The 14,709-nt window shown below is 48.6% G+C and overlaps 1 protein-coding gene across 4 annotated transcripts in view; it reads right to left on the minus strand.

Moving 5' to 3' along the window:
- The window catches only part of PRICKLE2 (prickle planar cell polarity protein 2), a 112,386-nt gene that overhangs the window by 13,949 nt on the left and 83,728 nt on the right, over positions 1-14,709 (minus strand). For all 4 annotated transcript variants that reach the window (XM_068154274.1, XM_068154276.1, XM_068154275.1 and 1 more), the window contains 4 exons: positions 7,141-7,254; positions 5,260-5,397; positions 4,700-4,903; positions 2,835-3,021 (listed from right to left, as the gene is read on the minus strand). In XM_068154274.1, the coding sequence (XP_068010375.1) occupies positions 2,835-3,021; positions 4,700-4,903; positions 5,260-5,397; positions 7,141-7,254 (643 nt within the window). The remainder of the gene's footprint in view (positions 1-2,834; positions 3,022-4,699; positions 4,904-5,259; positions 5,398-7,140; positions 7,255-14,709) is intronic.

The raw sequence follows: 14,709 nt of genomic DNA on the forward strand, positions 1-14,709 counted from the left end.
TGCACCCAGGCTCACTCTCAGAAACCCTTCAGCAGGGTTTCTCTAATGCATGAAGTTAAGCCCATTTCTAATTGCTTGCAGGCTGCAGGCCTTCGCTCTGGAGTTACTCAATGTTGGGAAAGGCAGCAGAACCAAGCCTCCAGCTATTTCAAATTAAATGGGGATATTTCCGATCATAAAGTAAAGGAATGCAAGAAGCTCACCATAAAGTCCTTGAAGTCAAAGCAATAATATGCTGCCTATTTAAAAAAACAAAAAAACAAACAAAACCAAACAACAAAAAAACCTCCAACTGAACCATAATGAGGAATTTCTGCTGCCTTGGTTAAGTATGTAACAACAGATGACATCCCTATCCTTCGCTGCTACCATGGCCTCATCCTAACTTTACTTTGGCTACTGGGGCCCCTTCTCCAAAACAGAGTAGAAAGAGCAAGCCCCAGGGATCTGAGTGCACACTCTTGCTTTCCACCCTGCCACATCTGCCTAGCAGAAAAGGACCTGGGGGCACTGGCCAACAGCCAATGAACATGAGCCAAGCATGTGCCCAGATGGCCAAGAAGGCCAACAGCATCCTGGCTTGTTTCAGCAGAAGTAGGGAAGTGACTGTCTCCCTGTACCCAGCACTGGTGAGGTTGTACACTGAATACTGGGTTGAATTTTGGGCCCCTTACTGCAAGAAGGACATTGAGGTGCTGGAGATTGTCCAAAGAAGGTCAACAAAGCTGGTGAAGAATCTAGAGCACAAGTCTTATGAGGAGCAGCTGAGGAAACTGGGGTTGCTTAGCCTGGAGAAAAGGAGGCTGAAAGGAGACCCTCTTGCTGTCTACAACTACCTGAAAGAAGGTGTCAGCAAGGTAGGTGTCAGTCTGTTCTCCCAAGTAACAAGTGAGAGAACAAGAGGAAATGACCTCAAGTTGTGCCAGGGGGTTTAAGTTGGACATTAAGAAAAAATTCTTCACAGAAAGGATTTTAAAGCTGTGGAACAGGCTGTCCAGGGAAGTGGTGGGATCATCATTGCTGGAGGAATTTAAAAGACACACAGATGTGGTGCTGAGGGAGAGGGTTTAGTGGTGACCTGGTAGTACTAGCCTATTGGTTGGACTTCCAAGGTCTCTTCCAACCAAAACAATTATACGATTCTGTGATTTCCTGGGCTGGCCCCACCAGCCTCTTTCAGATTAACAAACTGAGGCAGAGATTCTGCCCCACCAGCCAAACCCTAGGGAGCACGTGCCTGCTGCGGTACATCACTCTTGGTCCAAGCTGTAAGCAAAGCTCCTGAGATTTCAATGGTAACCTCCTTTCACCTGTTGATGGCAAAAGGCCCTGTTACCTGAGAAACTGGTGGGCTGGCTGGCATGGCAGGGTGCTGCACCACATGTGCACTACATGTGCTTGCACACTGCCACAGCCGTGTTGCTGGGGGGGCTGACTGCTGTTGGATAATTTACGAGTGAATGGTATGTTAATGGCCTGTTTTATTCCAAAGCTAAATTTGCCTGAGTCTAATTGTTGTTTTTTTCCCCCTTATAATGTATGATAGACTGCAGTGCTATGTTTGTGGATAAGAGAGAGACAAGATGGTAGCTGGGTTTTATCAGCTCCTTTTCCAAACCATCTTGCAGAAGAATAGCAGAGATTCCTTATCCTGAGCCTCAGCTGCCCAACGCAAGCCTTACAATTCTTAAGCATATGTTTACGTCTGATTTATGTGGCACTCACACGTGGTGCTCAGTGACTACACAAGCAACTTTCAGCAAAATGGCTGCAGCCTCTCTTTTCCAAGAAATGTGCAGCTATGCACCAGAACAGGCATTTTGCCACAAAAACCTGACCAGGATGGATGGAAAGAGGGGAGGACAGCAGATGGGGGAAGCAGGAGAAAAAGGAGCATACAAGAAGCCTTAACAGCTGCTTCTACGCTGTTCCACAGCTGAGCTTTCGGGAAGGATGTGCTGCAGGTCACAGCAAACACATTCTCCAAGTGCTTTGCAGAAACCCTGAGTTTCCTCCCCCCTCCTGCCATCTGGATGCTGCACAAGAGCAAAATGGTTCGTTTTCTCTCTTTCCCTGCAGCCTATGAAATATTTGAACATGTGAGCTCACCTCCACGGACAAAGAAAGGCTCCCTGCCCACCAGTGAGCACATGGAAATGCTCAGCCAAGTGGCAAATGGGAATGGGAGAGCAGCAAGGCAGCTTCCCAGCCTTGCCTGGCTTAGCACCCTTGAGTGCCGGGGGAACAGCTAGCCCCCTAGAATAAAACACATTTTAAATCACTGTTCTAGAAATGGAGATTGACTCTGAGGCATTATATCTTTCTGTCTGAGAACATCTATCTGTAGGTCAATTAAAAAAGGCAAGCAAAACCAATAATGATGGGTAATGAACAGGCATTTTTCCTGTCAGTAGCTCATTAACTCATAAGGATTCTTTGACAAGCGTGGTTAGGAAGAATCTGTGACACTGTTTACGGGAAAAAGAGATTTAAGGGAAAAATGCATGTATTACAGAGACCAGCAAAAGCTTTCATTAGCTGCAACAGCTCCTGAGGTTGCTCTCTGGTAGCCCTCCACTCTCTGGCCACAAAAAGGGATATGCAGTGGTTTAACCAAACAAATTACCATGCTGGCTCCTTTGCAAGATGTGAGGGGCATGAGCCTCTTTGGATGCCGCAGGGCTGCAGCAGACCCCAGCCACAGCCAGTCCTGCTTGTAGCCCTGAGTCATTGCCAAACACTCTTGTTGCCAGAAAAAACCTTGCAAGCACGGGTTTGCCCTGCTGCCCTCCCACACAGTGCTTGCCCCAGGTAAAAGGGACAATGGCACATACCTATGTGCTGGGCACAGGTGTCACAGTATTCAGCGTAGAGAGACTCGAAGCAGCTGCAGCAGTAGGGCCTGCCATCCTTCATGATGTACCTCTGACCCCCCAGCACTGTCTCGCACTCAAAGCAGCAGAAGTGCTTCATGTGCCAGTGTCGTCCTTCGGCCTCGGTGCATTCATCAGCAAAAATGATCTAGGGGAGGAAAACACAAGCATGGAGCAGAGTTGGTCAAGGAGAGGACCTGGCCACACAACATTCAAATTTTGCTCACACAACTTTCAAATTTTACAGCTAATCCCTTCATCCTGCATGGAAAACTCCTGTGGTTTGGTGTGGCACGGGCACCCATCACTTCTTAAGGAAATCCTTTAAAACACAAACAGCTCAGGACCAAGGTTGGCACAGGCTACAAAGTGTTAAGGCAGAGCTCACAGTAACATGTTCATGAGCCCATCCATCAGCCTGAGGGGTCGATCAGGGTAATAAACACACTTATATACAACCTATCGATCTGGTGGACTTCGGAAGAACAGAGCAGCTGCTTACTCAAACACATTTATCCGTCTCTGAATCAGGGACCTGAGTACAAGGATGAGTGAAAACACAAGGAGAAATGGCAGCTTTCTAGAGGGGAGAAAAGATGGAGCTACCTAGCTCCTCACCATCGCCTCTACTCCAACCCCTTTGCTTATAAAGAACACCGCAGTTACTACACCAGCAGGGAAACAGAGGCACAGAGCACTAGTAATAGTGGGCTGGTGAAACAGCCATCTGAAATGGTTCTAGCAGATCTAGCTTTCTTGCTGTCTCTACTTCTCATCCCCACCACATCTTGACTCCCAAAGCCAAGCTGCAGTAGCAAACAGCAGCCTGGGTCTCCACCCTGGCATGGGTCGTATCAAAAGCTTTTCCCTTGCAGCTTCTCTTACCTCTTTCTCACAATTAGCATTGGATGTTTCAGGGGAAGAAGCGTGTGTTAAAGAAAGAGCTGAATGAAAGGCTCACTTGCAAGGATAAAAAAACTACCCAGCCTAAGCCACAAGGCAATAGGGGCAGTGGAACAGTTAGGAGTTGTTTTTATACTGGTGATATTACAAATTTAATTGAATACATATGTCAATGTTATTTATATTTGAAGAGCATATAGCCTTGGAGGTTTACTATTACACGCTTGCAGAGATGGGACATAGTATTTTGTAGTACATATATGGTTTTCCATGCTATGGCTTTCAAAACTTTAAAAGCCAGAACAATTTCCTTCAGCAGCCTTTTAAACTGAGATTGACACTTGAAAAACTCTCAGAGGTGACTCTGTATGGTTTTCTATATTTGTTTTGTATTCCATTTCTTCAGCTTCCTCCAGTCCATTAATCGCCTCTCTTAAAGCCTGTTTCAGCTTGGTATGTACTCAGGCACTATCTTCTTGTAGGAAACACAGCACTCATGCTGCCAGAGATGGCTTCTGGGGAGAACAGAGCTGAAGGGAGAACCATCACACAGAGCTAGGCTAAAAATCACACAGCATAAAGGTGTGATCTTACTGGAAACCCTCACAGAAAGCCTCCCCCATGGCTCCCAGCACAGAAATGAGGACCTCTCTTAGAACAGCCCTAAGCAGATTGTGACTAAGAATCTCCAAGATGCTCACCTGAAACCCCAGGAAAAGCTTGCATGAACCCCTGGAAAAGCCAAACCACTGTACTTCATGTGCAGAGGCTTCTCATGCTAACACACTCACTGATGTCAGGGCAGATGGAAGGGCAATACCCTCCAACTGGCAAGAGGAATCCTCTCATGCCATTCCCATGGGTAGCATCCATGACAGGATATATTTTTCAAGTGGGCAGAGCAGGGCTGAGCTGGCTCTCACCTCGTCACATGCTGCGCAGCGGGGCTTGAGGCACTCGGCGTGGTGCCTGCCACAGTAGATCTTTCCATCTTGGTAGAAGTAGATCAGGTCAACCAGCAGCTCGTTGCAGACACTGCAGATGAAGCAGGGAGGGTGCCAGCAGACGCCGTGCCCTGCTCGTGAGGCGAAGACAGCCATGTCCCCTCCATTGATCTGGCCGCCGCACTGTCGGAAAAGCCAGCGTTTAATGGGGGCTGGGGAGCCAGCTGCTGCCCATCACCAACCAGCTGCTTCCACAGCCACAGCAGAAGAATATGCTAATTCATGCTTCCTTTCTGGTCTCTCTTAATCTCTTTTCATCCCCATTCTATGGGGAATATCAACAGATTCCCTTCTGAATGAGGCCCAGAGCCAGCATGACTGCTCCACATCAAATACTGTGGGGTGCTGCCAGCTCATGCCCTGACAGACCCCAGAGCTTGTAGCTCACAGAGGGTACAGGATTGGCGCTGCTCCTGTGAGTTTCACTTCATTGGTTAAAAATCCACCCTGCTTATGCCAGGTCATCAGCTGCTACCCACCTGCTCACAGATGGCTCCTGTCATGGTTACCGGGAATGGCCGGACATTGCCTCTCCCTAAGTTTTCCCTCTTCCTTTGGTTGCTGAAGAGTTTGAGCTCCCTCTTCTCCTCCTCATCCAACGAGTTGCAATAGCGGACCTAAAACACACAACGTGATGTTCAGTGTTAGAGGTGGCCCTGACTCCCTGGCCAGTGAGCTGCAGCCCCACAGGCTCTGCACACCCCTGCACAGGGGTTACACAAACAAACTCCATCCTGGGCGTAGGGTGGCCAGTGACACCAGCTATCTGGGCTTCATCCAAAATCTCAAAAGGTAGAGCTAGGAAGAAAGGGGAGGAGGAAGGTTGTTCTTTGAGTGCTAAGTTTCTAGGAAAGTCTTAAAAGTTGGGTCCTCTTGGTACCAGCCAGAGCCAGCAATCAGAATGATGGTTTTCCTGTCTTCTCATTATGGCAGAGATCTTACAGCAGCTCCAAAATGTTTAATTGGCATTTATTTCATGAGTGCAGCCTATTTTCACTGTGTAAATGATGAATTTCCAGCTATTTAGGAACTCCAACTATTGTTTTGGTGTAGAGTCAAGTTTGCACATACGCAAAACCTCCACATTGGTAGGTGCTAAGTGAAACAAAAGGATACAAACAGTAATGATGAAGTTTCCCTGAAGCTTATAAAACTCTGAGGCTCCCCTGGCTATTTTCACTCTACAGGCTTAACTCTTGGATGACTGCATATCCCCGCAGAATATGACTGAAGAGCCAAGGTGGTTACGTGTAGCACCGGCGCCCAAGCTTGCCTCCTGTTCTTTGGAGAGCAGGCTCACATTGCTGAGTAGGATTACTCACACGAGCAACCAACACACCTTGGATTTTCAAAGGAGCAAAAGCGAGCACAAGGGGAAAGCAGATGCAAAATCTGCCAATTTGCAGAAAATACACACGGGCTCGTGCCTCCAGCCTGCAGTAGAGGCATTCACGTGTACCTATTCCTGTGTTCTACAACTGTCAGAGGCTGTGGGTTTTCAGCAGCTGCCAGGGAAGAGAGGCAGGCAGGTCTGAGCCCAAGGGTGTACGGGAAGAAGCCCCTGACGAGTGCCTGGAGCTCCCCCAGCGCTGGCAGCATCACACTGTGCCCATGGCACCCAGCCACACGAAGGCAAACTCGTTAAAATCTGACCTAGATCAAACCAGTTACCTGTACGTATTTCCCAGGGCGGCTTCTTCAGAAAGCAGAAGGAAAATCACTCTTTCTTTTTTGTTTTGTTTACAAAGGGAAATTTTGCGGGCTACCGGAAGCCAATGTTCTCACCGGTGAGAACAGGATGTCAAAGACCGGACCCATTTTGCTGCCTCACATCTTTCTTGAGATGTAAGAAGAAGGTTTATTTGCTCTGACTGGTCTTGACTCAGCCACCAGCTTTCCAGGCTCTCCCAACTCATGAGGCTCAGCCTGGGTGAAACCCCTCCTTGGCACGCACTCCCACTCCCAAAGTGAGTTGGAAGCAGCACTCGGGAAAAAGCTTTTGCAGCTTCGGATCTGGCTCTGGCTGATCTCAACAGCATTTTTTCCATGCAGATTTTAATGCAGCTTTGGCCTCTGAGGGCCGAGAAAGTAATTTTATTTCAAGAGAAACAAAGAAAGATAGTTTTAAAAAAATTAACTTCAGAAACAAACAACTCCCTCCCCACCTCCCACACAATCCAAGCAGGGAGCAAATATGGCACTCAAATAGCAACAAAGCCAAACTCCAACTAAATTGGTGTGAACTGCAGAAAGGGCTGGGGAAGGATCAACCACATTTCCTACAAGCCCAGCCCCAGGAGGGATCCCCTCCCCACCTGCAGCCCCTGCTAGATGTCCAAAGACACTTTTTGGTTACTGACCTCATTGTCGTGTGGTGGCAGCTGGTGCAGAAGCTGCTTTATGCGAGATTTTTCTCCCGGGCTGTTGACGTAGGGGACCTTGTCCTCGGGCAGGCAGCTGTAGTACTGGTGCACCTATGGAGCGAGAGAGGGGGCTGCAGTCGGGCTCTCTGGCCGAGCACGTGCCACCGTGCCCGTCCAGCGGCCACCCCCCAGCCAGCGGGGTCTTCCCAACGAGGATTTTGAGGCAGGAAGCGCAGCCAGGTGCTGCTTCGGGTTCGGTGCCCTTTTGCCATGGAGAAAGAAGGCTGGCAGCCCCGGGAGGCGGCGGGCTCGTTACCGTTTGCTCGGTCAGCCTCCATAGCGTTAGCATGCTTCGCCGGCTGCGGGGATGTGTCAGCACCTGCCTTGGCAGGGAAGGTTAAAAAGGCTGCGCCCCGGCAGCCTCTGTGTTGCTGGCTATCTCAGCCTCCACCTCCATCAAAACCCTCTGGGCTTTTTTCTGCAGGAATTTGTGGAAATAAACAGCAGATAAAATCTGTTGGAAGGCTCAGTTTTTCTCTTTTGTCTCGGAGCGTATAATTAAAAATCAGCTATTAAAGAGGCAGGAGCCCGGTGGCAGCCCGCAGAGGAAGCACACCCTGAACCCCAGCATCTCTCCTCTGACTGCCACACCTGGGATCTGAACTAAAGGGCTGGGCCAGGCATCAGGATGGGGCTCACTGGCCATGGATCAGCTCTGAAACAACAATGGTGAGGTTAAACAGTTTGGGAAGAACCAGGAAAAGGTAAAGGTATGAGAAAGCTCAGCTGGGATCAGGAGTCTGTGCAGCCCTAGATGCCTCTGGATGTTCAGGTGGGTGCAAAGGGCCGGAAGGCTCCTTAACTCTGTGTTTGGCTAGAGAGGTGCAAACTGTTCACTCAGTGCGTGCCACGCTGCCTGTAGCTTTCACAGGTCTTACCCTGAATAACACTTGCTCTACAGTGGCTTCTGATGATTTTTTTTCCTTTCTACATTTTGGGCTTTGGCCTAGAAAGCACCATCTGGGCTGTCTTTCCCCAGAGAAGCCCACTCTGCCCACAAAAGCCCACAGCATCTGCAGGATCACAAGCTACTGTGGGTCACTGGGAGAGACGGGAACACAGAGGCAGGTCACCCACAGCTGGCTGGCGGGGGAGCTGGGCTTGCTCATACAGGGAGCTACCTTCAACAGGAAGAAATCACTTTTTGTGCCAGAATAAATTTCCAAATCTGGCGTTATTCAGGAAAAATTACTCTGCATTCAGCTCACTCTCTGATCACATTCAGAGATACCTGAAGAGCAGAGCTGCAATCACTTTTCCTCTAATTTTATGGCCCCCCTCCAAACCAATCCTAATATCCACCCTTCCCCATCATCAGGTTTTGTGGAAAGGGAGATTTTTTAAACAGATTTCTGCCTGGAACTCTGCAGTGCTGATGACAAAGGAAGTGCTCAGGTCATGAAGCTGAGGAACATGCTGAGCATATGTCGCTGCAAAACCCTGAATTTGTTTTGCTAAGACACAGCAGAAACAGACCCACCAGCTATGGAAACTGTCAAAAAAAGAGAGGCTGCTAAGCATTTTGTTATGTTAAAAAGAAAACAAACTACATACATTAGGATACTTCCTTTGCATTTAGAGAGCATCCTTCATCCAGGGACATCAAAGCACATTAAAGACACTTAAATTCTTACAACATGCTACACAAGGTAGGAAATACACGCACTGGCTAGGATTGTTTGCAGCATAATGATGTTAAATAAGCTCCCTGAGTTCATGCAACTAGTCCTCAGCAGAGCCTGCAGCTGGAAATCTCTCAGTGATGCCCTGGCTTCCACACCTTTCACCAGGCTGGCAGGCTACAGATGCCTGCTGACTTCTCTTGCCAAATTCCCCACGTGCACACAGGCTGCTGGCTTTCCCCTGCGCTCCGGTTCATTAGTTTGTGTTTTTATTTCTTGTGATGATGGTTTTCTTGCCCACTGAGTCCTTGAAGCTGGCTGAAATCAGAAATGCCCTCCCCCCCGCCTTTTTTTTTTCTCTAGAGTTGTTTGCCAAATTCCATCAGGCTGCTCCAGTCCTTAATGGAATGAGCTGTGAGATGCTCACCTTGGGTGAAAAGCTGGGATGGGAGTTCTTCCATTACCAGCCTGGGCACTGTCTTCCCAGAGCCTGATGCAGTGGGATGTATGTGCCCAACTCCACTCCAGCTTCCACTAGGAAGTTTTCCATTTAGGCTCAGGAGGTCTGCAGGAACTGGTTCCCATCACACCAGCAACATAGCTCGGCAGGGATGGGCAATTTAGTTTGAAAAGCAAAACCAAATAAATATAACAGGCTCCAACCTGTGTTCTGTTGCCTGAAATAACTCAAAAGGGTTTGCTTTGGATCCATATCAGCCAAGGGACCTTCTGCAGCAGTGCTCATGGAGTGGATGGAGCAGAGGCAGCTGTCAGTCCTTGCCCAACAGGACATCTCATGGGGAGAAAATCCTTTTCTTATGCCTGCTGATAGCTTCCTCCAGCCCTGCCTTTACATATGCCAACCTTCCTGGTGACAAATCTGAACAAGGGGGATGTGCAGATCCTTTTCTCTGGGGCATCACTCCTATCTCAAGAGGTTCAGAGGAGCACAGATAAAGTGCAGGATACACCTTGCCCAGGCTGACATTAACCAAATACACACTCTTGTCCATCAGGAATGACCCATGGGATGCACCCAGCTCCCTGGATGGGATGGCCAAGCCAGGGAGGGACAGAGTCACAGGCTGCCAGCAAACCCTGCCTCTGTGCTCAGCTGGCACCGTTTCTGACCCTGTGGGTGGGTGAAGGCAGCTAAGCTGGTATAGCCTGGTTGTGACGCTCAAGAATAAGGGAAAATAAAGAAGGGAAGGGAAGATTCTCAGCTCAGTCTGGCTTTTCAGGGAAAAGGCTTCTAGAAAATGTTAACTTGCTGGAGAACTAAAACTGCTCAGTCTGCACTTTGCTTTTGTACAAAAGGTCACTGTCTTCTGTTAAAGTAACTCCTCCTCTGTCCAGCTCCAGTTCAGAGCATGCACCAGGCCTGACAGGGCCACTGTGGCCAAAAGGCCTGATTCAGACCCCACAAAGCACTGGTGGATGGCTCCTTGCTGACCTTACAGTCTCTGCAACATGAGCTGCATCCAGATAAGGAAAACAGCATGGGGCAATGACCCAGGACAGATAACATTTCCCTTTTAAACTGTGTCGTATCTTTAGCTGTTTTATTATTAAATACTTCTACCGCAGAACAACAGAGCAGCTACTGCTCTGCCCCTTGCAACAGATCTGATCGGGCTGTGACTATTCTAACAAGGATCATTAGCACACAGGAGACACATGGAGCTGGAATAGGTTTCATCCTTGGTTTTCCCACTTTCCTCTCTTCACTGTGACATCTGCTTGCATCTGGACAGGAGAAACCCCAGAGGAATCTGGAAGACATCAGGCTGAATAAAAGTCAGGCTTCAGACAACATCATGAGGCCCCCATGCCATGGGTATGGGACTGGCCAGCATGCTGGAAGCCGGGCTGGCTGTGAGTGCTGGGTGGTGTGGCATGTTGGCCAGCTGGGCAAGCCCTGTCCTGCCCTGGGGAGGTCTCCTCAGTGCTCGGACAGGCTCTGTGCTGCGAGAAACCAGTGCAGCAGATAGCCATCTTCCCAGGGTGCTCTTCTCACCTTCCTAATGCCAAGGTTTGCTAACAAAAAGTGATACATATTTTGGAAATTAACAGCCTCTTGAAGCTAAAAGGGGAGGGTAGAGGGAGGGGGAAGATAGAAATTAAAAAAAGAAAGAAACCAGAAGAAAGGAAAGAACGTAATTGTAAAACAAGGGTAGGAAAAAGCCTTTAAAGTGAAGCCAACTTTATTCAAAGGCACTGAGGAAAGTAATTACATTAGTTTACAAATGCTTTTGTGTTCTGTACTCTTCCTAGGCTTGGGGTGTGTTTCCAGTTTAACTTTGACAGTTTACAAACCTATCCAACCCCACCAAATAAAGGCAGGGCTGCAGCTTCTCCCAGCAGTCCCGGGGTGACCAAAGACAAAGTCCACACAAGCACATTTGTCTTTGGCTACCCCTGGGACTGCTGGGAGAAGCTGCAGTCTTACACCTTCTCCTGGAAGAAAAAGCTTGCAAACATTGATGATCTCTTTGATCAATGAATTAAAGGAGGTGGAGAAGGAAATACCACATTTTTTATGCCACGAATTGCTGTTGGGATGTAACATTTAGTTGTAGTCATCCTTACTACAACACCCCTAAGTGAAAGTACTCACCAAACCGGGCTGTTTGGGATGACTGTACAGCTGGGATGGACTACAAAGGAGCACATGGTGTCCTGACGTGGCTCAGCTAATGGGTGCCGACTTGCTCAGCCATAACAACTCCAGCATATCCAGCTGGGCAATCCCACCTGGCTTTCATGAAAGCAAATAAACTACAAAAGCAGCTCTAAGGCTTTTGCAAAGAGGCCTGCACGTTGGCCCATGGGAAGCAATGTGCCTGAACATGGATGTCCCCAAAAAGGGGACCTCGGTGGGTCAGCCGTCGCTCAGGCACAGCAATAAATTGTTGCACGCAGGGAGCCATGCTCAAAATCCAAGTATGCTGACACTATCCAACACCCCCTGTGCCCATTTTCCTAGGGACCATGCCAGTGGTCCCACTGCCTTAGCAGGCCACCTCGTGCCACCCAGGGATGTACAATAGGGGGCTGCCAGCACAGTGATGTGAGAAGCGGTTGTTGGGGCATGTGTGTGGACACTCACTTGTGACCCTGACCCCCTGCTCGCCATGTGTGAGCCCCCATAAGCTTTGGCTGCAGTGGGAGGAAGGTGACCAGCTCTGACAAGCCCAGGCGAGTGGGGCTGCTCCAGCAGCTCACCTGCTTGTCCCCAGAGCTGGCTTTCTAATGGCACTTCAGGCATTAAACAATCTTTTACACCAAGCACTTAAAATTATCACAGAAACAAACCTGGTGTCTTCAGTATTTTATCCCTGCTGGCCTCCCTTGGATAAACAAAGGGGAGGAAAGAAAAAAAACAAACAACCCAACAATCCATATGCAAATAACCCTCCCGACGTGTCTGCAGAACACTGCGAGTGCTCGCACACGTAGGCTCACACGTGTGTGAAACTGGAAAAGGGGTTCAGTGTGCTCTGGCCTGGGTCTGGCACGTGCTGCTTTCCAGTGGCCATTAGGGTACAAAGCACTTATTTGTTTCTTGAAGCAAAACAATCCTTGCAGCAAGGCCAGATGCTCAAAAATGGAGAGGAGAGTGGGAACTGCTGAGCATGGGGATGCAGCCAGGCACACATTCCAGAAGGGAACCAGAGTTCCCCCAGAGACCCTGCAGCCCTAGCTGGGAGAAGACTATTGTCACCCCCAAATCTGTAAGTATGCCTGTCTGCTGGCAACGTGATGGATTCGGTTCCCAGCGTCGGATGGTCTGGCACCCCACAACGCTGGGCTTGCTCTCGGAAACCCGCTCCCAAGTTGCAGGGACAAAGGAAAAATGATTTTCCTAAGTGCTATTTGTTCTGGCACGCTCTGTGGCTCTCCACGTGCTTCTCTCCTACAGCTAACGGCAGCTGAGGCATTCGAGCATTGCTGCTCACCAGTTGAAAGTGACATCCATTCCTGCCAAGCCTTTGGAGCAGTTCTTGGTCTGTAAGAGATCCCCTGGAAACATTGCTTCCTGCTGGCATCAAAGAAGAACATTTGAATGAAGGCTGTGCATCCACCAGTTTCAGACTTCTGAAAACACATCCCATGATTTTTCTTTCTTAAGCAGAAATCGAATTTGGATTAAAAGGAACCAGACACAGTCTTTTCAAAAGCATCTGAGAGTGGTCTTTGTGCTGGGAGATACTGACAGGCACAGCAGCTCTTGCAGCACCCACAGTCCCCCCTGAAGGAGCAGCAATTATAATGATCATTGATCATAACAGATAATCCCCCTGGGTATGCCACTTAAAGTGCTCATGCATTTCTAAGCCACAGGGTTGCACATTAGAATAAGGCTGCAATAAGGAAGAGGTGTAATTGCATGCTGGAATAAAGCTCAAGGACAAGTTTATATTGTGTAGTCCAGGCTTATTCTGACTTGCTTCCTAGTCTCTGCTCTTCCCCTGCCTCTTATCTCTGCTGACCACCACACAGCTCATTCAAATTTAAGAACCATGCAGCTCGTTCACATCTAAGAACTGATCAAACCATGTTGGGTGAAGGGTTTTGCTTGCAAAAGCCCAGACACATGGGTTTGCAGCATGGGATGCACACAAAGCTCCTCCATCCACTCTGCTCCAGGGCAAAGGGAATAGCTCCAGGATCTCCTCACCTGCCTCAGCTCCCCCCCATGCAGCACTGGCATCACACACAGAAAAAGCATTTTGTGTGCAGGATTGCTGCTTTGTCCAGCTGGGATGCATTCTGCACGGTCTGATGCCTGGAGGCTGGATTTAGATAGCTTCAGCCTTGAAATAAAAGCTGCTAACTGCCAGGCTATCAAGATACCAATGGAGTTCACTGGGGAGGTGATGGACTTACTGCTCACCTCCACGTGAAACTGGAAAGCTTTTAAAAATGTGCTGAAGCACAGGTTTTGGGTAAAATACTACAGCATATGTGTGAGCAAAGGGAGCAGAGAGAGAGGCAGCTGCAGCTCCTAGCAGCCGCAGACAGGAATCACAGATCCTCTTCAACACACTCAGTTTCCTATCCACTGTGTTTGGCTATCAGGAGCTATCAAGGAAGGTAGAGCTCTTCATGGGACCTTTGTTCTTCCTCCCCCTGGCCATAAATTAGCTTATCTGCTCCCAACAGGGTTGCTTTGGTCTGTTTTTCTCCTTCCTTGCAGCATGCAAGACTTTAGTCTCTTGAGGCGTGAAACAGTTTGCTGAACTTCGGGTCCCCAAAAAGGATGAGAAGGTAAAACACACTTGATGGTGACACATAGGCACAAGCGGGGCCACATGCCCCAAATGACATACTGGGCCAGTACTACCACATCAAGGTGGTGCATGAGGGTATCTTTAGGTAAGGTGTAAATGCATGTGCATGTCTGCTCTCCTTTCCTCATCTTGTGACCTGAACAGCAACTGATGAATTTTGGAGGTTTTATAACTTAAGCCCTTGCCACAGGACTTGCAAAAGGTCCAGAAGAGGAATCAACACATATATTAGCCCTGAATAAATTCCATGTGACAGCTACAGGCTTCACACCACCTCAAAGCTCTTGAGATGCTGCCTTAGAGGAAAATGGTCCCCTTAACCTTCATGCTACTAATTTTAGCTAAGATGAGATTTTCATAACTTTTCAAGGAACTCAGAGTGCTGACAGCAAGAGGGAATTAAGTTCTTATGGCACACACAAGGGTCTCAAATGTTGGCATGCTGGAGCCATAAAAAAGGCAGCTGAAGTGGAGCCCCATCTTTTGTTTGACTGGAAATCTGTGCCCATAAGCAGCTGCTCCTATTTTTGAGGCACAATAAAGTCAGATATCTTCAAAAATCCCTTGTATTCAGAAATTCGAGCTGGCAT

This window comes from Melanerpes formicivorus, unplaced genomic scaffold (assembly GCF_026170545.1).
Source record: "Melanerpes formicivorus ecotype bairdi unplaced genomic scaffold, bMelFor1.0.p_v2 SCAF_28, whole genome shotgun sequence".
In the NCBI taxonomy this organism is placed as follows: Eukaryota; Metazoa; Chordata; class Aves; order Piciformes; family Picidae; genus Melanerpes; species Melanerpes formicivorus.